Below are 27,797 nucleotides of genomic sequence, written 5' to 3' on the forward strand. Positions count from 1 at the left end.
TTCCGTGCGGTTCCCGGAGGTTCCCGAAGGTTTTTGTCAGTCTCCCTACCTGCTTCCACTACCTGCAACCTCCGGCAACCACCTGCAACCTCTGGGAACCGCACGGAAACCTTAGGTGGGACGCAAAGTCTCCAGAGGTTTCCGTTCAGGTTTCCTAAGTGGGACAGGGGCATAAATGGGACAGGGGCTTAAGGGTATAGCAGTGTAATGTATATAATATTGTATATAATGGTAACTGTAACTTTAAGAACTGTACTAGAATGGTATGAGTTGTGTCGTGATATATTCATTATCTCATTCACAGAGTTTTCCTGGGATACAGGATTCATTATCTTATCAGTCTGGTGAATATGTGTGAGTATGCGCAGTGTACTTTTGTGAAATAAAGAAGACCCAGGCTGGCAACAGCGTGTACTGAAAACCTGTGCTTTGTTTCTATCTACATGCATTTCAATAAAAATATCTTCATTAAAATTAACCATCTGCTGCAGCCACAACCACCATCTAGATTTGGGGCATAACCACAATGCCAACAATTGTTAAAGTGCCCGCTTCAACTAACGTTTATGCGGATGGAATATTTGCAATGCCCTGTAGTCTGTTACTCACCTACACTGCAAACAATATCTCATTCTCTCTCGCCAAACAGCAACAGGCAGCGGCAGCATGTTCGTTTGCAAAGATTCCTGCAATCCCAATTTGTTTGAGGCTAACTTTGCGATCTACCGCAACTGAAAAGGACCCCACTCCTTGTGGCAGCAAATCGTGTAGGGAAATGCTTTGCACTTGATAAAAAATTAATTTGAACTTTTTGCTTGCAAATATATTTGAATTTGAATTCCTGTATTGTCATTCAGACCTTTCGGTCTGAACGAAATTTCGTGCCTGCAGTCATACATATAATAATAAATAATTAAAACACACAATAAACACAAATTAACATCCACCACAGTGAGTTCACCAGGCACCTCCTCACTGTGATGGAGGCAAAAGTCTTAAAGTCTATGTCTCTTCCCTCCTTGTCTCCGTCTGCGCTGAGGCGATCTAGGCTTCCGTTGTTGTGATATAACTTACATTTTGAAAAAGACAGTTGTGTGTGTGGGGGCTTATTGGAGTTTTCTGATTCTTTCTGAGCTTTCAAATTCTGCTCCGTGTGTTGTAAGTGAAAGTGGCGGGAGGGAGAGCGAGAAAGAGAGAGGTGGTCGCGATGAGAAAGATAGTGATGGAGATGGATTAGGAAGAAAGACTTCTTGTTTAATGTTCAAAAACAGCTCTGTAAATATAGCCAAATAATGATCTCATCTTTGATTTACTGATAAGAGAAAAGAAAAATGATAACACTAATGATATAGCTGGCGAAGTGAGGAAAAAGGGGCAGGAACATACAAAAAAAGAATATAAAATAATAGTTTCATTTGATTTCCCCTGAAGCAGCTTTTAACAGCAGTAAATAAGGAAATGAGAAATAACATGTTAAACGTGGGCGGATCCATGGCATTTTACCTGCATTCCTGAGGAAAGAGTGGATATGGATTTGAAACATTGATGGAGAGTCCAAAATGAGGTGAATGACAGTGGAGCAATGAATAGGCAAGGCTCTCAAATGAGTAATTTCTGTCCTACGACATTAGCATAATCGATGTTCAAAGTGCAGCTGTTTAATTTGTCAAGGACACTAGATGCCTGCAGCATATTCCTACCACTTAAATTTTAAACAAAAATTGGCACCTACCAAGAAGGCACACAGCATGTAGAAACTGACAAAATAGAAATAAGCAAAATTGGTTCCGCTGGATAAATCGTCCTCAAGTTGCTCTCCTTCATAAGGTTTTCTTGGGAGACAGGATAACATGATCTCCTGCCAGTCTTCACCTGTAGCACATCTGAAAATTAAGGATAGTTATGTGAGTTTGTATCATTAGAAAACAATGGATGATATCAATAACCTATATTTATATATATCTATCTATTATATAAAAGTCTGTGCCTGTCGCCTGCCGTCCGTCCGGCTGCCTTTCTGCCTTTTGATTCGTTCCATCGTGTGATGTCACAATGCTCAATACTCGCAGATGTCCAATCGGAATGGATCCATTTACATGGACGGCTGTCGACTGCCTTTCTTCCTTTGATTCCCTGCAACTCCGAAACCAGACGCAGAATCGCCGACATCTTTTCCATTTCGGTAGAGATTTCACTTTTCTTTCTAAGTATCCGCTCCTCATTACATTTTGTCGTGTTTAAGTACACATTTTTAATCAAATCCTTCCCCCCCCCAATATTTCAAAAATAAACTGGTTTCTCGCCCATGGAAGCAGCACCAGCCCCAGCCCCTGATGAACGTTCCATCGTGTGATGTCACAATGCCCGATGCTCACAGATGTCCAATCGGAATGGATTCGTTTACATATGCCTTTGCAGGAGCCCCAGCCAATGGTGAACGTTCCATTGTGTGATGTCACAATGCACAATGTTCACATATGTCCAATCGGAACTTAAGAGGGAGTTAGATGTGGCCCTTGTGGCTAAAGGGATCAGGGGGTATGGAGAGAAGGCAGGTACAGGATACTGAGTTGGATGATCAGCCATGATCATATTGAATGGTGGTGCAGGCTCAAAGGGCCGAATGGCCTACTCCTGCACTTAATTTCTATGTTTCTATGTTTCCCTCTCGTCACCCCTCTCCCTCTCCCACCCATCCCTCTCTCCCCCACCCCCCTTCCCTCTCTACTACACCCGTTTCCCTCTCTCCCTCCGCCCCCTTCCCCTACCCCTCTGTCCCTCTTCCACCACTCCCCCTGCCCCTCCCTCCCCACTCTTCCACTTCTCTCCCCTTACCCCACCCCTCTCCCTCCCCCACCCCTCTCTCTTCCCCTCCCTTTCCCTCTCTCCCCCACCCCTTCCTCTTACCACTCTGTTCCTCTTCCACCACTTCCCCGTCCCTCTTCCACCACTCTCGCTACCCCTCTACCCCTCCCTCCCTCCCCACTCTTCCACTTCTCTCCCCCTTCTCTCCTCCCCCCTCCCTCTCCTCACCCCTCTCCCTCTCCCATCCCTCTCTCCCCACCCCCTTCCCTCTCTCCCCCCCGCCCCCTTCCCCCTATCCCTCTGTCCGTCTTCCATCACTCCCCCCACCCCCTCCACTCTCCCTCCCCACTCTTTCCCCTCTCTCCCCCCATCCCTATCCCCCTCCCTCCCTCTTCCCCTCCCTCCCCATCCCCCCCTCCCCCACATCTCTCTCTCCATCCCCCTCTCTCACCCCCTACCCCGCTCTCCTTTCTCTCCCAAATCTGTCCCGTTTCCTCCTCCTCCTCTCCCCTCCCTCCCCTCTTCTCCCCCCCCTCCCCCCCCCTGTGTGTTTGGGGGGTGGTTAATGTGAGTGTGATGCCGCAGCCCCCCCCCCCCCTCAATATTTCAAAAAATACTGGCTTCTCACCCATAGAATCAGCCCCAGCCCCTGGTGAACGATCCATTGTGTGATGTCACAATGCCCAAAGACATTGTTGCCATAGAGGGAGTACAAAGAAGGTTCACCAGACTGATTCCTGGGATGTCAGGACTTTCATATGAAGAAAGACTGGATAGACTCGGCTTGTACTCGCTAGATTTTAGAAGATTGAGGGGGTATCTTATAGAAACTTACAAAATTCTTAAGGGGTTGGACAGGCTAGATGCAGGAAGATTGTTCCAGATGTTGGGGAAGTCCAGAACAAGGGGTCACAGTTTAAGGATAAGGGATAAATCTTTTAGGACCAAGATGAGAAAAACATTTTTCACACAGAGAGTGGTGAATCTCTGGAATTCACTGGCACAGAAGGTAGTTGAGGCCAGTTCATTGGCTATATTTAAGAGGGAGTTAGATGTGGCCCTTGTGGCTAAAGGGATCAGGGGGTATGGAGAGAAGGCAGGTATAGGATACTGAGTTGGATGATCAGCCATGATCATATTGAATGGTGGTGCAGGCTCGTAGGGCCGAATGGCCTACTCCTGCACTTAATTTCTATGTTTCCCTCTCCTCACCCCTCTCCCTCTCCCACCCATCCCTCTCTCCCCCACCCCCCCTCCCTCTCTACCCCACCCCCTTCCCTCTCTCCCCCCGCCCCCTTCCCCCATACCGCTCTGTCCCTCTTCCACCACTTCCCCTACCCCTCCCTCCCCACTCTACCACTTCTCTCCCCTTACCCCACCCCTCTTCCTCCCCCACCCCTCTCTCTTCCCCTCCCTTCCACTCTCTCCCCCACCCCTTCCCCTACCCCTCTGTTCCTCTTCCACCACTCCCCCGTCCCTCTTCCACCACTCCCGCAACCCCTCTACCCCTCCCTCCCCACTCCTCTCCCCCTCTCCCTCTCCTCATCCCTCCCCCACCCCCCTTCCCTCTCTCCCCCACCCCCCTTCCCTCTCTACCCCACCCCTTCCCTCTCTCCCCCCGCCCCCTACCCCTCTGTCCCTCTTCCATCACTCCCCCTACCCCTCTCCTCCTCCCTCCCCACTCTTCCTCTTCTCTCCCCCCTTCCCTCCCTCCTCCCCCCCCCCCCCCCCCTCACCCACATCTCTCTCCCCATCCCCCTCTCTCCCCCCCTACCCCGCTCTCCTTTCCCTCCCAAATCTGTCCCGTTTCCTCCTCCTCCTCTCCCCTCCCTCCCCTCTTCTCACCCCCCCTCCCCCCACCTGTGTGTTAGGGGGGTGGTTAATGTGAGTGTGATGCCGCAGCCCCCCCCCCCGCAAACGCCGTTAGGGAAACAGACCCAACGGGTCTGCACTTGGTCTAGTATATTACTAAAACTCATCTTGTTTGTTTGTGAGTCTGTTTGTTTGCATGCGTTTCTGTCTGTCTGTCTGGGTGAGTCATGCCCTGAATTACGCCAAAACGGTCCACGATAGCGCTGCAATTTTTGGACCACCTTACTCTTCATTGTACTGTGGTGTGGTGTATCAAATTTCATTCAGATTGATGGTATATCTTACAAGTTATTCACATTTTGAACTTTTCAAAATCTAATTAAAAAAAAATCAGTTCAAGTTGCAGAGGCAGTTAGCAGCTATGATGTCACAATGGGATCTCATTTACATAAACTGCTGACTTAACTTGCTGGCCCTGCCCATTACAATGTTGCAAATCACAGGACACTGAGTCCTGGCAGCAAGTGTAATTGGCTTTTTTAAAGTGAAAAGTCAATTTTTTAATGGTTAACAAGAGGGAGGGTGAAGAGGAATGGGAGGGAGTTCTGGGGGATAAGGGGAAATGGGCCTCCCCTGCGTAGTTGGGGGCTTTGGGTGAGTGGTGGAATATTGCGTTGGGGGAACGGGTTGCGTTGGGGGAAACGGGTGAGTGGTGGAATATTGCGTTGGGGAATGGGTTGCATTGGAGGACCAGGCCTCCCTTGTGACAGGGACCCCCTTGGGTCCCCACTTGTTCTAGTTTTACATAATTTTGAGAATACGCTGTAACCGTCAGGATTGCAAGGAATCTTATTATTTTGAAAGATACAGAAAAAGAAACCTCGAAAGTACTGCAGCTGAAATTCACTCGTGTTCACAATTAACTGATTGAAAGTAAACATAACAAAACAAACCAAAACCTAAATAAATCTTCTCACTTCTTCGCAGCTCCAAGCTTCATCTCTATATTATAATTAAACATTTTATATTTAATAGCTTATTGCATATGATTAATCTGACAATGTGCTTTGCAATACCATTAGGGACAGTGCAACAAAAATAGACTGAATATTTTGCCCCTCTTAATTATATTTTACTGAGCAATCATTTAAAACACTTGTAATATTGTTGAGACATTCACAGATACAATGATCAATGAGGAATTAGTTGCTTAAACAAATGGCCAAATTAAGCCACAAGTCACTTTCAAATGCCAAAATAAAGTTAAATGCAATTAACGGAATGCCTTGAATACATTTGGAACTATTTCTAAGTCTCTAAACGAGACACATAATGATCAAAATAGATCCAGCATCCGCAGTTCCTTCCTACACACACTACACATACACTTCTTATACACAAAAAACTGGTTCATAAGAATTAATTATACATTTCTTATCATGATTTAACTTCTTCACAAGGTTAGAGACCCCATTATTGAGTTGGTGGTTTTTAAATCAGCCCTGGCTCAAAGCTGAGAGATCAAATGGGAAGTGTTGGTAGTCACAGTTATTGTAGTAACTCAGCGGGACAGGCAGCATCTCTGGTGAGAAGGAATGGGTGACGTTTCGGGTCGAGGCCCTTCTTCAGATTGAAAAAGGGTCTCGACCCAAAAGCGTCAACCATTCCTTCTCACCAGAGATGCTGCCTGTCCCGCTGAGTTACTACAGCATTTTGTGTCTACCTTCGACTTAAACCAGCATCTGCAGTTCTTTTCTACACAAATGGGAATTGTAGCTGGCATATGGCCTCAGCAGGAGAGTATTACTCTGGGGCTGAATGATGAGTTCATCTATGGTGGCATTTAACCTCTGTCTTGTTCCAGGTTTCTGCAGTTGATCAAGGTCCAAAAGGAGCTGAACCATAAACTACATCGCCAGTGGTGTTCTCATGGGTGAATTTTGCAAACCCACCAGGTGGTGTTGCTGCTACTGTTACAAATCCAACTGGTGTATTGAGGCACTGTTTACAGTCAATTCGTTCAAGATATATAGCGTAATTTACAAGGAAAATCAACCTTTGCTCAGGTGCTGACTTTATTACTTTATGTTCTGGAATAAATTGCAGTCATGAGAAGCATGTTAACTTATTTTAAAATGAAGGAAATCATAATCTGAATCGAACAAAACACTGATTAGACCACACCTGGTGTACATTAAGCCATTCTAGCTAGACTTCGTAAATTGATATAATCAATCTAAGAGGAAGATTCAGTCAAAAGATCACAGAAGCACAGAATGATTGTAGTATGGAGAAGGACCATTGTTTTCATGTTTTCACTGGGTTTATGTAAGAGCAATCCAGATAATCCATATCTGCCATCTTCACATATCCTTGTAATTTATTTATTTTCAGATAATTTTCCAGTTCTCTTAATATGACAAATGAATCTGTTTCGCTTTGAGTGCACTCTAAAGTTTACCGCTCTTAGATAGAAACATAGAAAATAGGTGCAGGAGGAAGCCATTTGGCCCTCCGAGCCAGCACCGCCATTCATTGTGATCATGGCTGATCGTCCCCCATCAATAACCTGTGCCTGCCTTCTCCCCATATCCCTTGACTCCACTAGCCCCTAGAGCTCTATCTAACTCTCTCTTAAAACCATCCAGTGACTTGGCCTCCACTGCCCTCTGTGGCAGGGAATTCCATAAATTCACTCTTGTGCATAAAAAAGGTTCTCCTCTTATAAATACCATTTCAAGCAGGATGCAAGGCCACTAAATTCAAGTGCAGTTTCATACCATTTCAAGCAGGGTGCAAGGCCACCAAATTCAAGTGCAGTTTCCTACCATTTCAAGCAGGGCGAAACCACCATAAAACCACATAAAACACCACAAACCACATAAAACCACACTCACAGTTTAATAGACATTCAATGTGTTCCGTTGATTCACAGCTGAGACAGAGAGTAGCTTTTTTTTCCACGAGCAGTTGCTCTACTCAATAACCCAAAGTCTGTAGCCTCCTTTTGCTCTGGTATTTTATTTCATTCACATGTTTAAAGTATAATGTTTTATTATTAATGTTTAATGTTTTATGCGTCATTCTTAATTGTTACTGTGTGTCGTGTTGTTATTTGTGAGCGGAGCATCTAGGCAAATTCCTTGTATGTGTACATACTTGGCCAATAAACTTATTCATTCATTCATTCATTCATTCATTCATTCATACATACCTGCCAAGAAAAAAACAGAGAAGATCTGTTACCAGACTTCAGTCCTGGAGATTATTAATCCTATTAGTCCTGGAATGTTAATTTCAATATCATGACTGGTTTTATGTGTGTTGTATACTGTATACTGTACTGTTCGCCAGTGAGTGAATGCATTCTTAGGTAATTACACTCCAAAGTCTCACCATTTTGTCTCACCATGTTTTATGCAGAGAGAGGATGTCTCGGTCTACAATAAGAGATTAGCAGCATTAAAATACCCACAATCTTTGTTAGTGCTAACTGAGTGGTTGCTTCAGAAGTACAAGTGGATTACAAACCTGAAGAGCAACAGAACAGCTTGTGGAAATGTTTGGAAATTGTTGTTCCTGTTAATGTGATTGGCATCGTTATTGGCTATCTTACCAAACACCTAAAATAATAAAACAAACACATTTATATTAATTATCATCTCATTTACTTGTACTTTTGTTCCTGGTTGACATAATCTAGAAATATAACACTGCATTCACATGCATTAATTACACAAGTAGAGAATAAGACGCATAGATAACAATAGACAATAGACAATAGTTGCAGGAGTAGGCCATTCGGCCCTTCGAGCCAGCACCGCCATTCAATGTGATCATAGCTGATCATCCACAATCAGTACCCCGTTCCTGCCTTCTCCCCATATCCCTTGACTCCGCTATCTTTAAGAGCTCTATTTAACTTTCTCTTGAAAGCATCCAGAGAATCGGCCTCCGCCGCCCTCTGAGGCAGAGAATTCCACAGACTCACCACTCTCTGTGTGAAAAAGTATTTCCTCGTCTCCGTTCTAAATGGCTGACCCCTTATTCTTAAACCGTGGCCCCTGGTTCTGGACTCCCCCAACATCGGGAACATGTTTCCTGCCTCTGAGCTCCAACTCACCACAAATCATCCCTTCTCTCACCTGAAATTGATACCACTGTTTATTAACATTCTCACTGCCGGAGCAGAAATATCGGTAAGACAAAAAGCAATGTTTTTGTGTTTCCACCACAACTCAGAGAAAGAAAGAAATACAGAGATGAGAATGAAATACAAGAATTACAAAGTTCATGAACTTTAGGTGACAAGAAATATTGTATATTTAGTTAAAAAAAGGAACCGGCACATATGCAAGGTTTATTTAAGGTTTGAGAAGCAGAAGCTGGGTTTAGGAGAAGGCCTATTGAGAATTACAAAAGTAGCAGGGAATCAGGAGGGTTAAAAAGGGGCCATGAAATGTTCTTGGTAAATTGGGTAAGGAGAATCCCAAGTTATTGTATACATACATTAAAAACAAGAGGGTAGGACCACTCAAGAACAATGGATGGAATTTCGGGATGGAGCCTGAGGAAGTGGGAGAGATACTAAATGAGTATAAGGTTGTTGGCTGTAACCTCCCTCCCCCCCCCCCCCCCCCCCCCATTGACGGACTGTACACTGCAAGGGCCAGGAAGCGAGCGGGCAAGATCATCTCTGACCCCTCTCACCCTGGCCACAATCTCTTTGAATCACTTCCCTCTGGAAGGCGACTCCGGACATTCAAAGCCACCACAGCCAGAAATAAAAACAGCTTTTTTCCACGAGTAGTAGCTCTACTCAATAACCAAAATTCTGTAGCCTCCTTTTTCTCTGGTGTTTTATTTAATTCACACGTTTAAACTGTAATGTTTTATTATTAATGTTTTATGTGTCATTCTTAATTGTTACTGTATGTCGTGTTGTTACTTGTGAGCGGAGCACCAAGGCAAATTCCTTGTATGTGAATACTTGGCCAATAAACGTATTCATTCATTCATACATCAGTGTTCATGGAGGGGAAAGACAAGGAGGATAGATAGTGAGATCAGAGAAGTGTATGCTGAAATTCCTGGCTTTATTAATATCAAAATGCTTAAGGTGGTAGGTATTTAAAAAAACATTAAGGTGTCAAGACGTTTGAGGTGTTGGCAATTTTTAAGAACATGAAAGTAGATAAGATCTGATGGGATCTCTCTCAGTTTATTGGGAGAGGGCGGACAGAAGACTGTTTAAGAAGGAACTGCAGATGCTGGAAAATCGAAGGTAGACGAAAAAAGCTGGAGAAACTCAGCGGGTGAGGCAGCATCTATGGAGCGAAGGAAATAGGCAACGTTTCTGGCCGAAACCCTTGGGTTTCGGCCTGAAACGTTGCCTATTTCCTTCGCTCCATAGATGCTTCCTCACGCGCTGAGTTTCTCCAGCTTTTTTGTCTACCACAGACAGAAGACTATTGGGGCCTCGACTGAAATCTTTTTACCCTCATTAGCCACAGGAGAGTTCCCAGACAACTGGAGAAGAGCCAGTGTTGTTCTTTTTGTTTCAAGAGGGGCATAGCAAAAATCAGGAAATTATGGGCTCGAGAACCAGTGGGAAAGAAATTACCAGATAAGATTCCCGGGAATAGGATTCACTCATATCAGGAAAAGCATGGACTATTTTGGTATAGTCAACATGGCTTTTGTGCGGGAGAGATCATGTCTTTAAACGACTGAGATTTTTTGACGTGATGAAGATGACTGATGGGGGAAAGTCAGTGGATGTTGTCTACGTGGACTTTAGGAAAGCATCTAACAATTCCCTCAGAGTACGCTGATGTAGAAGATTAAGGTGCATAGGATTCTTGGTTCTTGGTTTCTTGGTCCTCCAAAATATTCCAAATGGAATTTAAACTGGAGGATCCTCAAAGACTTGGTAGATTGGATTCAAAATTAGCTTGGCCATGGAAGACGGAGCCTAGTGGAGGAGAATGTTATCTGACCGGGGGGTCTGTGACCTGGGTTCCGTGGGGATCAGTGTTCAGGCCTCTATTATTGGTGACTTTCATCCAAAATAGGTGGTTTGATTAATAAGTTTAAAGACTGCATCAAAATTGGTGGAGTTGGGGATAGTGAGAAAAGTTGTCAAAGTATAGAACGGGGTACAGATCTGTTGGAAATGTTGTTAGAGAAATAGCAGATTGAGTTTAATTTGGACAAGTGCGAGACGCTGTATTTTGGAAGGTCAAATGTAAGAGAATATATATAGGGTCAATGACAGGACTTGTAGCAGTAAAGATCTTGGGTTGCAAGAATATAGTTCCCTATGAGAGGCAATGCAAGTTGAAGGTGGTAAAGAAGGCATGCCGCATGCTTGCCTTTATTGGTCGGGGCATTTAGCACGCACACCCCCATCCATATTAACGGGACGGAGGTGGAACGCGTTTCCAGCTTCAGGTTCCTGGGGGTCAACATCTCTGATGACCTCTCTTGGACCCACAATACCTCAACTCTGATCTAGAAGGCTCACCAGCGTCTCTTCTTCCTGAGGAGACTGAAGAAGGTCCATCTGTCTCCTCAGATCCTGGTGAACTTCTACCGCTGCACCATCGAGAGCATCCTTACCAACTGCATCACAGTATGGTATGGCAACTGCTCTGTCTCCGACCGGAAAGCACTGCAGAGGGTGGTGAAAATTGCCCAACGCATCACCGGTTCCTCACTCCCCTCCATTGAGTCTGTCCAAAGCAAGCGTTGTCTGCGAAGGGCGCTCAGCATCGTCAAGGACTGCTCTCACCCCAACCACAGACTGTTTACCCTCCTACCATCCGGGAGGCGCTACAGGTCACTCCGTTGCCGGACCAGCAGGTCCAGGAACAGCTTCTTCCCTGCGGCTGTTACACTACTTAACTCTGCACCTTGGTGATTGCCAATCACCCCCCCCCCCCCCCCCCAGGACACTCCTTCCCCCAGAAAAATTGCACTACTACTACTGTTTGTACATATATATATTTATTTTATTTTACTGTTCATTATTCTATGTTCGCTCTTCTGGTGAGACGCTAACTGCATTTTGTTGTCTCTGTACTGTACACTGCACAATGACAATAAAGATTGAATCTGAATCTGAATCTGAGTATAAAGTTCAGGAAGCCATGTTGCGGCTGTAGAAAGCATTGGTCAGCCCACATTTGGAATATTGTGTGCAATTCAGTTCACTCCATTACAGGAAGGGTGTGACGGCTTTTGGACAGGGTGCAGAATAGGTTTACTGGGATATTGCTTGGATAAGAGTTTATTAGGTATAAGGAAAGGCTGGACAAACCTGGATTGTTTTCTATGGAGCATTGGAGGCTGAGGGCAATGGGATTAAAGTGTATAAAATGATGACAGGCATCGATAATGTACATAGTTAGAGCCTTTTTCCCCCAGGGTGGAAATATCAAATAGTCGAGAGTATAGTTTAAGGTGAGAGGGGGAAAGTTTAAAAAGATTTGCCAGGCAAGATTTTTTACACAGTGATAGATGCCTGGAAGGCGGTGGAAGCAGGTATGATAGCAACATTTAAAAACCATTTAGACAGGCACATGAACAGGCAAGGATGGAGCGATATAAACCATGTGCAGGCTAATGGAATCAGTTTACATTAGCATCATGGCCAGCACAGACACAGTGGGCCGAATGGTCTGTTGCTTTGCTGTGCTGCTCTATGCATGTTCTACGTAAGCCATCATTTTGAATTCCTGTTGCTTCTAGGTGGATATATGGATAAAACCAAGTTTCCTAACGTGAATGAGCAGCATCAATGAATGGATAAATGCAGACTTTTTTGTTCTGGTTGTTGTTCAAGATGAATGGATTACTTCTTCCTTAGGTTTAAAGTTAGAGGGAGGAGGGGGATGTTTAATTTCTTGGTAAATCTACCAGAATATCTCTGATTGCATAATAGTTTTAGATTGTTCTTCTAATGGGCAAAAGGTTTATCTGTTGTACATTTATCTGGAGAAAGGTAGGCATGCCCAATTGCATCCGGAGCAAAAGTACCACTCATTAATTCTATGCAATTTATTAAGTCCCATAATATTTGTAACTATATTGAATAAATCATCAGCATTCAGTACCATATGTGCTAAACATTAATCTAAATAAGTGCTGCCAGGCTACTGTAATAATATGCATTTGTTGCTAAGTATTCATTATATATCTCTTAATGATATATAACAAACTAGTTCCTTTCTTTCTTTTAAAATCTTTTTATTGTGTTTTTTTCCAAAAAACACAAAAATAAAACATAAAAAACAGCAAAATAATGATAAACATAACAATGGTATTGATACATAGGGATCAGGATTACATTAATAACAGGTATAACCTAACATGAGACCAGTGTCAAAATACACATTGAATATAGACCTCCCGGTCTCTATGTAAATATAGTTAAGTGTTTAAAAGGAGCTAGTTCCTAAATGATAAAAGATCTCTTACCTGCATTCCTATCACGGCATAGATGAAAAACAGCATTACTATCAGAAGAGCAACGTATGGTAAAGCCTGTAATGAAAATTAGAACACTATTAACTGACGTTGCATGGTAGCTCCACTGGATGCAGGTATTCCTGACAAATGGAATGAAATTCGTATCTTCTGGTAATAGAAAGCTATTAGAATGTATTATATAAAGAAGACAATACCAGGCCTATTTCTACAGTGTCTTTGGTCTTTTACACATAGCTTCTAAAATCCAATGGAACCAGACAGTATTTACTGCAGAGATGATTGGATTGCAGGACTGTTATAAAAGATGACGTTTTTATTAGTTAAATGTACAAATGGATCACCTATCTGTAAGAAATCTTCCATTTTCTGCAGGGCTAAAGAGAATGCTTATCATTTGTTAAATAGATCTTATGAATTACATTTTGCAGTTGATTCATTGGTGCAGGGTGCTCGTTACATATTAAATTGTCCACAGACATTTGCACTGAACTATTCAGATAAGAAAGCCATTTCAAATACGGCACTCAATGCAGAGTGTACGTACATTGCAAGCAATTGGACATCTCCAGATGCAATAAGATTGAATACATTCAAAGCATGTTTGATCAGGAATCCAGAAGCTGACTGTAGTTAGGTAAGGGACAGGGGGAATGCTACTCATGAATAATTTGGTCTTTCTCAGACACAGAAGGAAGTCACCTATGAAGTCATCATCCTTGTCCAGAAACAGACCCTTTGTTGCCATCCAACGACAAACTGGTCTCCATCAGGCACAGATTACTGTTCTACCAGGGCAGGGAGCAGATGTGAGAGAGAGAGAACATAGAAGCGTTTAGTAAGAAGAGGGCGGATATGCAGTACGTGTTCATCACATTTGGCACACACATCATCAAAGACCCACACCATCCTGGCCACACACTCATCTCCCTGCTACCTTCTACAGGAGCCTGAAGACTGCAACAACCAGGTTCAGGAATAGCTACTTCCCCACAGCCATCAGGCTATTAAACCTGGCTCGGACAAAACTCTGATCATTAATAACCCATTATCTGTTATTTGCACTTTATCAGTTTATTTATTCATGTGTGTATATATTTATATATTGGTATATGGACACACTGATCTGTTTTGTAATCAATGCCTACTATGTTCTGTGTGCCGAAGCAAAGCAAGAATTTCATTGTCCTATCAGGGACACATGAACTTGAACATGGACACGAAGGATGTACGACTTAGGTCACAGTACATCCACGCTCCATCATTGGCTTGGTCCCCTGAATCCCACTGACCCTGAAGAGTATGACTGTGCTTTCCCTTCCCCCCTCACTCTCACCGAAGGATGTCAGCATTTCTCCAACACCTTCTCACCTCACCCCTGCCTACCCACACTCTCACCGGCTCTCAAACAATAAGGCTGCTGTTATACCTTTATCCTGCATTTCCAGACTGCAGCACTTTATGGCGGAACACAGTCATTAGAAGCATGTCCTCCAAAGGGAAAATAAAAGGATTTGAGTATAGGAGCAGGGAGGTTCTACTGCAGTTGTACAGGGTCTTGGTGAGACCACACCTGGAGTATTGCGTACAGTTTTGGTCTCCTAATCTGAGGAAAGACATTCTTGCCATAGAGGGAATACAGAGAAGGTTCACCAGACTGATTCCTGGGATGGCAGGACTATCATATGAAGGAAGACTGGATAGCCTCGGCTTGTACTCGCTAGAATTTAGAAGATTGAGGGGGATCTTATAGAAACTTACAGAATTCTTAAGGGGTTGGACAGGCTAGATGCAGGAAGATTGTTCCCGATGTTGGGGAAGTCCAGAACAAGGGGTCACAGTTTGAGGATAAGGCGGAAGTCTTTTAGGACCGAGATGAGAAAAACATTTTTCACACAGAGAGTGGCGAATCTCTGGAATTCTCTGCCACAGAAGGTAGTTGAGGCCAGTTCATTGGCTATATTTAAGAGGGAGTTAGATGTGGCCCTTGTGGCTAAAGGGATCAGGGGGTATGGAGAGAAGGCAGGGATGGGATACTGAGTTGGATGATCAGCCATGATCATATTGAATTGCGGTGCAGGCTCGAAGGGCCGAATGGCCTACTCCTGCACCTATTTTCTATGTTTCTATGTAACATCATGACCATCCATCTTCATGGACACCTGCTGCCTCTGTCATTGATAGAGAGCACCGTTCCATTGGATTCAGACGGGCACCAAGCCATCTAAGGTAGCAGGATGACATTCAAATATGTATTGTTAATAAATGTGTCTGTATAATATTTCAGCTTGATTTTTTATTAGGTTTCACACATTAATTAATTTTCGGGTACTTTGAATTATCATTCTTCTGCAGGTAATCCACATTAGACTGACAGTGAAATTAGTGTGCAGAGTACAAAGAAAATATTCATGATTTGTATAATTAAACACATGAAAGTTACATTTACCACCCTTTTTCAATTTTTCTGGGGGTGAAAGATTAGAGAACACAAGGGAGTCACTTACACGATTCAGGTTCAACAGCTAATTGGTTCTGCTCTCTCTCATATCAAAGGGGAGGACTCACTTGTCGCAAGATTGTCATTTTCTACTGGGGCCCTGGTCGTACCATTGGTTTCAATTAAGTGTCATGGACATTAGACAACAGGTGCAGGAGTAGGTCATTCGTCCCTTCAAGCCTGCACCGCCATTCACTGTGATCATGGCTGATCATCCACATTCAGTACTCCGTTTCTGCCTTCTACCCATATCCCTTGACTCAGCTATCTATAAGAGCTCTAACTCTCGCTTGACGGCATCCAGAGAATTAGCCTTCACTGCCTTCTGAGGAAGAGAACTCCACAGATTCACAACTCTCTGGGTGAAAAAGTTTTACCTCATCTCCATTCTAAATGGCCTGCTCCTTATTCTTAAACTGTGGCCCCTGGTTCAGGACTCCCGCAACATCAGGAACATGTTTCCTGCCTCTAGCGTGTCCAATCCTTTAATAATTTTATATGTTTCAATAAGATCCCCTCTCATCCTTCTAAATTCCAGAGTGTACAAGCCCAGCTCTTGTTACTCAGCAAGAGGTAATGGCGATGCAGTCTTTGAGATATTGATCTGACAAAGTGGACACCCTCCAAATGAAGGTACCATGTGAGCTTTCTGGACACTTGACAATTTGCACAACATTTATTTCTTTATGGTCAAGCAGGCCTTGGCCCTAAGCCTTGTCTGCACAAGCACAGCCTGAGCTTTGTGAAGCTGGCAGCCTGGAATAATCTTGAGGCCAAAAAAAGTTTTTTTCGGTGACAATGACTTTAACCTCCATAGGCAAAACAGTTCAATCATCTTTGTGTGACTGCAATTCTGGCAATGGAATGCCATTTTTAAAGATTCCATGTTGAGGAATCATCTGCTAATGAATGAGGGGAATGGCTCTTTGGTTGTTGTGAATAAGCTGTTCTCAGGCACCTGTACTTGTATCCCGATGATAGCAGTAAGTTGAGAGCAAGACCACAGAGTGGAACTTTGATGAAATGATCTGCCTCTTGACGTGTTGCTTTCTGTGGATCCTTTGATGATGGGGAGGTCAGTATCCATGATGGACCTGGCAAAGTCCACACTTTCATTTTTGGGCATTCTAAATATCGAACCAGGCGGTGATGTAACCAATCGATATGCTCTATATCGTACATGTACGCATTGAGTATTCTGCGACATGCCGAATCTCCTCAAACTTTGCAAGTTTGACACTTGGTGAGATTTCTTTGTAAATGCACCATTTTACTAGTCTGGGCCAGATCATCAGAGATGTTCACACCCAGTAACTTGAAGCAGTTGACTACACTGGCATCCCGCTGATGAAGATGGGTGCATGGTCCCATAGGTTTCCCTTCCTGAATGTTAAGAATCAGCAGCTTGGTCAAAGCAAGATTGTTGTTCTGGCACTACTCAGCCAAATTATCTACCTCCCTTAGAAACATTGAAAATAGGTGCAGGAGGAGGCCATTCGGCCCTTCGAGCCAGCACCTTCTATGCTCTGACTCACTGTTGCCCGTCATCTGTTTGATAAAGGTGGTATCATTGGTGAATTAAAGATGGGCTTGGAACTGTCTGGCTGCACAGTCATGGGTATAGAGAGAGTGGAGCAGGGGACTGATCACGCCCCTGTGTTGATGATCAGCAAGGAGGAGAGAAGTGAATGTTGAACATAAGTGGATGTTGAATGTATTAGTGATTCAGGATGAGTTTTATCTACTTGTAATTTAAGTTGTATGGGGTTTAGACGGAATGGATTGTCAAACATCAGTGTATTGAGTGGCAGAGCAGACTAGTTGACCTATTTCTAGTTTTGTTTCTTATATGTTCCAGCATCTTGCGGGCACACACAAGGCAATATTTTCTGATAGCCTCAAAGCAGATGGCATCCATGTTCACAACCAGAGCAGGGATTGCAGCCCTACATGCTTGCTGTGGCATTCAACCCCATCTTGGCAGACTCAACTCTGTATTTCTGTCTATCTGCATGAACTTTGCTCCTCGATGCTCGTTAGGTATCAATAAATCTCTACTTCAATGCTTTCAAGAGAGAGTTAGATAGAGCTCTTAAAGATAGCGGAGTCAAGGGAAATGGGGAGGAGGCAGGAACGGGGTACTGATTGTGGATGATCAGCCATGATCACATTGAATGGCGGTGCTGGCTCGAAGGGCCGAATGGCCTACTCCTGCACCTATTGTCTATTGTCAAAGAAAAGTTATAAAGAGGCTGTTTCCATTGGCTTTGGAGCAGGAAATTGCCATAGGCGCCAACCTACGAGAGAGAAAAATTCATCTCATCTCTCTTTAAATAGCAGCTTCTAATTTTAAAACAGTGATCCTTAGCTCTAGATTTTCTACATGAGGAATCATCCTCTTCACGCCCACCTTGTCAAGACCCCCTTCACGATCTTATACGATTCAATCAAGTTAGCTCTCAATCTTCCAAACTCTGCCGATAGAAGTCTTGCTCTTACAGTATTTCTTAAGCCAATTCTAGGTGTCGGGGAATAAACCTCCCCTGAGCTGCATTAACACTCTTCCTTAAATAAGGAGGTTAATGCTTCATTCCAGATGAGGTCTCACAAGTGCCCTATATAACTAAAACACGACTTCATTATCTTTGTATTTAATTCTCCTGGCGATATATGATCTCATTGTTAGCTTTCCAAATTACTTGTAACTGCACGTGGGTTTTTATTGCGAATCCCATGCTAGGTAGGACAGCCCTCATAAAATTATATGAACATGGAATGGATTATGGATTAGAATAAATGTATCTATAAATTTATTGATGCAGCTAAAGTCTGAAGTTTAAAAGTCCTGCATCCTTCAAACTGCACGTTGGCTTTGGCCGACAATACTTAAAAGGCATGATATCTTTTCATCAAATTCAATCATGCTTCAAAACTAACAAGATGCAGCAATTTTTCCATGATTCATAAACCTAATTTACTCAATCATCAAAGTCGAACAATCAAAATAATTTATGTTGATGAAAATATTGACCCCTGACCTTAAAAATATCAGTACATAACAGTATGCCTTAAGATAAAATCGCTTCACAACTGCTCCATTAACTTGAAGTACACTGCCTGCTTGGATTGTTTCAAAGCTGTGGCCAAGAATTTCCTTTTTACAACATTGAAAGAAAGTGGGCATTGTGCAGTTGAAGGTAGACAGAAATGCTGGAGAAACTCAGCGGGTGCAGCAGTATCTATGGAGCGAAGGAAATAGGCAACTTTTCGGGCCGAAACCCTTCTTCAGACTGATGGGGGGTGGCGGGGAGAAGAAAGGAAAAAGGAGGAGGAGGGGGAGGAGGCGGAGGGATGGGAGGAAACAACCCGAGGGCTAAGGAAGGGGAGGAGACAGCAAGGGCTAACAAAATTGGGAGAATTCAATGTTCATGCCCGCAGGATGCAGGCTCCCCAAGCGGAATATGAGGTGTTGTTCCTCCAATTTCCGGTGTTGCTCACTCTGGCCATGGAGGAGACCCAGGACAGAGAGGTCGGACGGGGAATGGGAGGGGGAGTTGAAGTGCTGAGCCACCGGGAGGTCAGGTAAGTTCTTGCGGACCGAGCGGAGGTGTTCGGCGAAACGATCGCCCAGCCTCCGCTTAGTCTCACCGATGTAGATCAGCTGACATCTAGAGCAGCGGATGCAATAGATGAGGTTGGAGGAGATACAGGTGAACCTCTGTCGCACCTGGAACGACTGCTTGGGTCCTTGAATGGAGTCGAGGAGGGAGGTAAAGGGACACGTGTTGCATCTCTTGCAGTTGCAACGGAAAGTGCCCGGGGAGGGGGTGGTACGGGAGGGAAGGGAAGAATTGACAAGGGAGTTACGGAGGGAGCGGTCTTTGCGGAAAGCAGACATGGGGGGAGATGGGAAGATGTGGCGAGTGGTGGGGTCACGTTGGAAGTGGCGGAAACTGACGTTAGGTTTACTATGGAGAAGAGTAACTCTGTGCCCATTTCTGAATTTCATACTGCTGGATGATGTGGGAATTTCATTGAGCAAGATTGTAATATGGTTGACCCAAGGGCCTTACATACTGAAGATACATGATGGGAAATGAGGCCAACACAATAAAGGCAAGTTAAAGGTCATGTTAGGAGAGGCAGTAATGAGGTTAGGGAAGCAAGGCCTAGTCAGCAGGAGCAAAGTTAAAATAGGATGTTTGTAAATCTGGCTGAGGGCAATAAAACTCATCATGGGATAAGAGGGGAGACAAAAATGCTGGAGAAACTCAGCGGGTGAGGAGCGAAGAAGGGTCTCGACCCGAAACGTTGCCTATTTCCTTCGCCCCATAGATGCTGCCTCACCTGCTGAGTTTCTCCAGCATTTTTGTCTACCATCGATTTTCCGGCATCTGCAGTTCCTTCTTTAACATGTGATAAGAGGGAGTCAGTTTGTGACACCTATTTATAGAGCAAACAAATGGAAGAATGTATTTTTAACCACAGGAAGAAAAGTCCCGTCTGTCGATCAGCCAGAGGTAACTTCAGCAGAGGTGGCATAGTTATTGGTGAATTATTGCCAAAAGAAATGGGAAATTCACATGTAATCATTGCAACACGAATGGTATACAATGCAGTAAGAGTTTTGAGTCAGTGAAGTACTTTGAGCCCTCTCAGACTGCATCCCAATGAATACTGCCCAGGCCTGAATAAGCCGGCTTGTTTGAGAAACAGTGCAAAATGGGATTTATTTTGTGCTGTACCAAACTGAGCCATAATTAAGTGGGCGAGTGTGCCCCACGTGAAAGACAGATTCACGGTGTAAGTAAAACACACAAATCCCCCCCAGTATGAAATTTGAAGCCTGATTTTACAGGGGATTGTAGCGGCACCTAGTGGTGGTTTGGGGAGGTCAGAACCCTCGTCATCGGTCGGCTCGGTCACGTGACCGCGGGGGTTCGTTTTGCGGGTCTTTTAGCTTAGCCGTCAGCGCTCCTGCCAGCGACAGGAGCTATTTTTGTGTTAGCTAGTTAGGCACGCATGTTATCGAGTTTTGTTACCGTTTGTTATTGATAATAAAAACTACACAACTCAACCAGCCTGTCTCGCTATAGGACCCATCGACTCCTTTAAGTCAAGACTAAAAACTTATCTATACTCTCAAGCCTTTCCTGACGTCCACTGAGCGAGGGCTATATGTATATATGTAGTTTGTTTGTTTATACTATTCTTATAACAAATGTAAAGCACTTTGGCCAACGAGAGTTGTTTTTTAAATGTGCTATATAAATAAATGTGACTTGTGACTTATGACTTGACTTGATTCAATAACAGCAGAAATATATTCTGGCATAAATCTTCCCCATAAATGTATCTTCGGCATAATTCTGAACCTCAATGATCTGAAAACAACTATTCTCACTGGCAGAATAAGTTGCAGCCACGAATTATGTTTCCACTAAAAGCGTGTAATTAAAAAAGCAAACACTCAGACTCCTATTCTTTGTCAGGCTGTTTCACATCACTTGTGGTCTTGCAGTTTTACATTCCGCACTGCCCTTATTTACCACTGAACCTTCCTTGCATTTTCCATGGCTTTTTAATCTCCAAACTACAATCTACATCTGAATCTTATATTTCTGGATGGCTGGAAGGTAAACCTCACAAAAAGTAAGGTCACAAAATATACTGGAAGTGCCAACTATCACCATGAACCATTACGGTTTCTATGGCTGCCTGTGATCCCTCTTGTATACTTGGTTCATCTCCATGTTTTATGGAGAGCTTTGCTCACGCAAGACTCGTCTGGAAAGCAATGTTCATGCAGGCAAGGCAGTACTCACGGAGATTAGTGACCTCACCAAACTTCCCATTTATCCTCGCCTTCCCGGACTGGAGCTCAAGATCAGAGTCAATTTCAGCTTCCTAATCTCTGGATCATTCTAGGTTGTTGACATTGACCTATGCCTTATCTCACAGTCTGCTACTCACTTCTGCATTAGATCACCCAACTTCATCAGGTGAAAAGACCATTTACTTTCTATCCAACCCACATGGGCAGGTGAAGAGCAGAGAAGGATTGGCTCAAATTGGGAGCTTTCTTAATGTGTTGCCATTCCTAAGTTGTACCCATGAGTTATTATTTCTTACAGAACCCACCCTAACACCTCCTGGCAGGAGGGCTTACAGTAGTCCAGAAGGGTCTTGGTGGATTCTTAGCATAAAGAACATTCTTTCTGTGGGTACTGTTATCCATCAATTTATCCTGGTCTCTCTGAGACCTTGTGAAAACTTTACCTCCTTCTGACTCTCATTATACATCTGTTCTTGAAGGGGCAATAGTCTCCAGTAGTTATGAGGCCTGGCTCTCAGGATTCAAACTGCATGACCAAGTGCTGCCAGTTGTGAGTTTGTGTGATAGATCAATATAATATTGCATACCCAACTTGAATTAACATGGTACACAAAATTGCTGGGGAAACTCAGCGGGTGCAGCAGCATCTATGGAGCGAAGGAAATAGGCGACGTTTCGGGCCGAAACTCTTCTTCAGACGTGAATTAACACGACTTCACACGGAGAAATCCGCCAGTGCCTTTCTCAGAACTTTGTAACTGATGATTGTGATCTCAATGGGACATTTTTAAAGTGTTTGGGAGACGCTGATAACATTGATAAATGATAAACGTTTGGATAAAATGTAATAGAAGTTCTAGGCTTTAACTCATAGTCAGTAGCAGACTGGGTCTAAAAATATTGGTTGCCAGGAGACAAAGGGGGCCCACTTCATCAGGGGCCCACTTGATATAGAGGGCCCACTTCATCAGGGGCCCACTTGCCATCGGGCAAGCTGACACCCTGACCAGTCTGCCACTGCTCATAGTTCTTTAAAAAAAATGATATGTCATCAAGGATATTTTCGAATCAAGGTTTCTTCTTGGTTTCTTGGTCCTCCAAAATATTCCAAATGGAATTTAAACTGGAGGTGGTGGAGGGAGGGCTTAAGCCAGAAAGGGTTTTTGGGAAGAAAGAGCTACCTTAAATTTAGTTGCATCTGGTTGGGTAACTATGGTAGGGTGGAGACTATTCCATGCTTTAATTGTGCGGGGGAAGAACAAATTGCTGTACACATCTGTCTTGGTAGCTGGAATCACAAATAGGATCGAATGACCTCGTCTGCTCCTAATTGGCTTGGGTTTGGTGTAGGTCTTGTAATCTATGTCGAGCTGACCATTTAACATTTTGTAAACACAGGTCAAACGGTGAGCTTCACGTCTGTCTTGGAGAGGGTTCCACCCCAGAGAATTCAGAAGTTTGGTAACACCCGCTTCTCTCAAGGTACAAAATCTCCAAACAAAAAACATTAAACTATTGCTACAGCTCTGCAGAACTGATCTTTTTAAACCATGATTTATGATGTTCTTGAAATAAATGGGTCTCGTTGTTTAAAATGTGATCATGAGTGTTGTAGCGATCCCGTTAGGACAGACCTTATTTAGACTGTGTCTACAGAAGATAAGCCCATCGACAAGCACAGTCTCTTACAAGCATACCATAAAGAGGCCACTAAAGTAAACTAACCACTTTCTGTTGCAGTTAGATACTAAAAAGGAAAACTGATTTGACTCTGCTGAAGCAAAACAAAAAGTCACAATTGATTATAAGTTTTCTCACCTGAAATGATTTGATAAAAGTCCAGAGCAGTGTCCGAATTCCCTCACCCCGGCTTAGAAGTTTCACCAAGCGCATCACCCGAAACAGACGGAAGAAGGTGATTGAGATCCTTGAGTTCTCATCTGAATTCTGGATAACCTCACAAAAAGTAAAAAGTCACAAAATATATTGGAAGTGCCAACTATTGACAATATTTTAACAGGAGTTTAGACCTTATAGCCTTCTGGTAATTTTTAACACAAGAAAGCCTTTATTAAGAATCTAATACAAAAAAAAAAGAATGTTATAGTTGATAAATGACATTGTTAACCCATTCACCACCATATGTATCCCCTGGCATCATCCAGATTCCGTAGCATTAGATTCAGAACCTGTACAGAATGGATGCAGATAACAGCAAGTGTGTTCAGAAAAATAGTATTTAACACATAGGTTAAGCACTAAAATACACATGCATAATACACCTTTGTCCAGCATTATCCCATAAAATGTATCATGAAATCACTGAAACTTCCAACACAGACCAATTAATAAATTGTGACGGTGTGAATTATTAGAAAGACCAGTTATGCTTAAGGGCCTGTCCAACTGTACGAGGTTCTCCCGAGTTCTCCCCCGATTCGAGCTCCTGTAATGTACGTAACGGGTACGTAGCGGCTCGTACGAGTAAAAAGCAACAATTTTTTTCATCGCGAGTATTTTTTTCACTCGTGGACATTTTTCACAGTGTTGAAAAAAACGTCACGAGTTTACCGGATTTCCGGAGTGCCTACCGTTACTCGTACGAGCCGCTACGTGACATCCACGAGCTCCTACGTACATTACACAAGCTCGAATCAGGGGAGAACTCGGGAGAACTCTTGAATTACCTCGTACAGTGGGACAGGCCCTTTAGTCCTCAATCCTGAATTTGTCCAAACTCCACAATGTTTATCATTTTCCATCAGTAAAATATATGGCATAACATAAAAGTCCATCTACCACATTTTACCTCAATCTGTCATCTTATAAATATCTCTTCCAGTTTCTGTCCACCTATTTTAGAGCTATCTGGATGTTATTTACATCTTCCTGAGTTGTATCCTGAGTTGCTGTACAACAAGAAGTAACTAATTGGGCCAAATCTTTAATTTTAAGAGTTATGCAAGACGAGATATTTTTCTCCTACTAATCACCAGGATTGATGTTTTCCCTGACTGATGAGTCTGGAACCAGACGGTGTCATGCCAGCATGATAGAGTCACTATTTAGGATTAGGACTGGGAGAAATGTCTTCATTCTGATGGCTGTGGAGTTTTATAGTATTCTAAACCAATGGACCATTTTTGCTCAGCCCTTAAGTAAAGGCTGACACTAAGAGTTGTTGGTATTGTCAGGGAATCTAGGGAGACTGGAATGGAAAGTGGCGATGTGGGCAAAGGACAGCTATATTCTTACTTAGACTGGAACAACATTGAGGAATTGTGTGGGTTACTCTTGCTATTTGTTCATGTAAATATGTGCAGATCATTACATTGTGAGCTCAAGTAATCACAAAACACTGCTGCACAGTCCTATTGACATAACCACGCTGGGAAATGTTGCTTTATTCCCTCCCCATTTTGTTAGTGGTCTTTTATGACCCCAAATCGTGTCCTTCTCAAATCCTCCATTCTATAACAGAAGTCTGTAAACTGACATTTTTAAGGTTTCCTTGAACATATGTGTCATGATCTATTCATTCTCCAGTCCAAGCAAAGGCACAGTAACCAGTAAAGCATTGTAGGTCTACAAATGCTTTTTGTCAGCATATTTCTATCACACAAGATTAAAGGAGGCTTACATAATGGATTGGGCACTACAAGATTCCCTTCCCTCCACAAGTTCCATCAATGAGGAATGTGTAAAGGACACAAGAACAGGTTATGGATTATGTAAGAGCTTCAAGAGGATTTGAAAACTATAAATGTATCACCACTAAACAAGAAAAGTGTGTGTGTGGTTTTTTTTGGAGGGGGGGGGGGTCAGGGTAAAACAGAAAGCAGCAATCTTTACAGCCTGCGAGCCTCACATCTGTCAGTGGAACATACTAGAATACATTTTTAAGGAGATAATGGCAGAACATTTGGAAAAGCGTAAAACAATAAGCAGTGTCAACATGGTATTATGAAAGGAAATAATTATTTGGGGGATGTCACGAACATGGTGAATATACCTGAACCAGCAGATATGGTACATTTGAATTTCCAGAAGGTGCTACACAAGTCACTGTAGAAAGTACTTGTGGAGGAGTCATCAAACATATTCAACATGGAGATGGGAAGACATTTAAACTGCAGGGCGGTCAAGTGGTATGAAGAGCGCATGGGAAAGTGATGTTGAGGCCCAAGATTGAATACCCCTTCATTTTACATTGACAGACTGAGTTTAAGGGGTGAGAAACACAGAAAATCTTCAGAAAATGGAAAACTGAATCAAAAACAGAAACCTCTAGAAATATACTAATGACACTAAGTGTTTCCATGATCTTCTGATTCTATTTTAGGCTTCAGGAATGAACTGGCCTACACCTGCTCCCTGTTTCTGAAGAAAATTATGTACTTTGTAATCTATGGGTTAAGTCCATGAGTTTCTTTAATAACTAATTTTTCAGACCAGTAATGCAGGTCATTGCTACATTTGGCTCAAGTGCTTTGAATTATCCCATTACATACAGTCATATTCCTTGAAAAAAAACTCTTACGAACTTCATCAAATACAATTTTCCATTTTTAAATTTAACATCATGATATAAAATGTTTTGAAATTTAAAGGAAAAGTAAAGTTATCAGTTTCTGCCAGAAATTCGAATATATTATCGGAGTTATTTGTTTAGGTCGATAAAAATGCTGGAGAAACTCAGCGGGTGAGTTTCAGCATCTGCAGTTCTTTCTTAAATATTTGTTTAGTTCTCTCATTTTGCTACTTAAAAAATATTTATTTGCAACATATCTTTGTGTTTTGTTTCACATGGTAACAGATCTGAAAGAAGCTTTTCCTAAAGGGAATCAGAGCTACTTTAAAATGGAGTGTGTGACACTGGAAGCTATTTCTCCTTCAATAATTAATTACTGCTGTTCTTGAGCTGAGTGATAAAAGTGAGAAGAAATGTGTAGGAACAAACCTCTCGATGATGGTTTAAATCATAGATAGAAACTAAATGCTGGAGTAACTCAGCGGGACAGGCAGCATCACCCGACAACATCACCCATTCCTTCTCCCCAGAGATGCTGCTTGCCCCGCTGAGTTACTCCCGCAGTTTGTGTCTATCTTAGATAAAAGTAAGAATTTTGTTGCATAACTAAGATTGGTGTGCATTGACTGTTCAAGGTCATTGACTTTTATGTGTGTATTTAATATATTTTGCCACTGTAATTATTTGTTAATTCTAAAAGTAACATGGGCGGATTCAAGAATGGACTTTGGGATGTTCCGCCCTCAAATTTATCCTGACTGGAAGTGGACTTGCATGCTTAAAACCAAGAACCTGTCTGTGAACCCAATGAACTGCATCAGAAGACTATGCCCTTGTCACATAATGTAGCATCATGGATGCACCTTTGTATACCTTAGCAATGTTTAACAGAGAGGAAATAATATTCAGAAAGAAAAAAAAAACCTAACATTTCAGATGGCTTTTCACACAACATTTTCTATTGTATTACGTGAAGCCATAAGCAGACTTAATATTATGTCGACGAATAGTGTAGTGTATCGTGTAACCAGAAAACAATGGTAGTTATGCTCTTTACAGTCCATTGCACAACCCCACAAGAACTGAAAGAAAGGTCATGAATTATAACATTTACAAACGGACACAATATTGTAACAAAGACTGAAAAATCATGAACACAGGCAAAGAAAATAAGTTTAAAGGGCCTGTCCCACTTAGGCGATTTTTTGGGCGACTACAAGCGACTGCCGCAAAATTTTCAACATGTTGAAAGTTTTTGGGCGACAGTGGCGACAATTTTTGCTGTCGTAGGTTGAATTAGGTGTTGTAGTAGGTGAATTCCATTAAAACTAGTCCCTGGCAGCCGCCTAAAGAGTCGCCTACGTGGGACAGGCCCTTAAAACTCAGTTTCAAAAGACAATGCACAAAGCAAACAAAAGGCATGCATTATTCGACTGAGGAGACCTCCAATACATTTTTCTTACCATGGGGATGGAAGTGGATGGGTTATTTTCAGCTGGCTTTAAAGAAAGGCAGATAGAGATGAGCTGTAATAAAACTGGCAGAAACAACATTTCTGCTACATTCCTTCACATGCGAGTACTCGAGCAAAGTCGTCCCAACACCATGGAAGGGCAGTTCACACCTGTTTATTTCCCCCCCCCCCCCCCGTGTAACATAGAATTAATAGCTTTTATACATCCATAAATGAGCTTGAGATATTCCACATCTTCCGGTTCTGGTTTTTTTTTTTACCTTCCACTATTTGATATATTTACTTAAAATAACTTCATTATACAGGTAATAGATTATTCTGGAAAAGACCGCCCTGAAAATCAGATCTT

General features: G+C 42.9%; 1 protein-coding gene across 1 annotated transcript in view; it reads right to left on the reverse strand.

Moving 5' to 3' along the window:
• Window positions 1-27,797, reverse strand: part of cacna1c (calcium voltage-gated channel subunit alpha1 C) — a 268,853-nt gene that overhangs the window by 31,111 nt on the left and 209,945 nt on the right. The window contains exons 32-36 of the mRNA XM_033038368.1: window positions 27,438-27,473; window positions 23,262-23,399; window positions 13,099-13,164; window positions 8,149-8,240; window positions 1,733-1,883 (exon numbers count right to left, since the gene is read on the reverse strand). Coding sequence (XP_032894259.1) covers window positions 1,733-1,883; window positions 8,149-8,240; window positions 13,099-13,164; window positions 23,262-23,399; window positions 27,438-27,473 — 483 coding nt within the window. The remainder of the gene's footprint in view (window positions 1-1,732; window positions 1,884-8,148; window positions 8,241-13,098; window positions 13,165-23,261; window positions 23,400-27,437; window positions 27,474-27,797) is intronic.

This window comes from Amblyraja radiata, chromosome 19 (genome assembly GCF_010909765.2).
Source record: "Amblyraja radiata isolate CabotCenter1 chromosome 19, sAmbRad1.1.pri, whole genome shotgun sequence".
Classification (NCBI taxonomy): Eukaryota; Metazoa; Chordata; class Chondrichthyes; order Rajiformes; family Rajidae; genus Amblyraja; species Amblyraja radiata.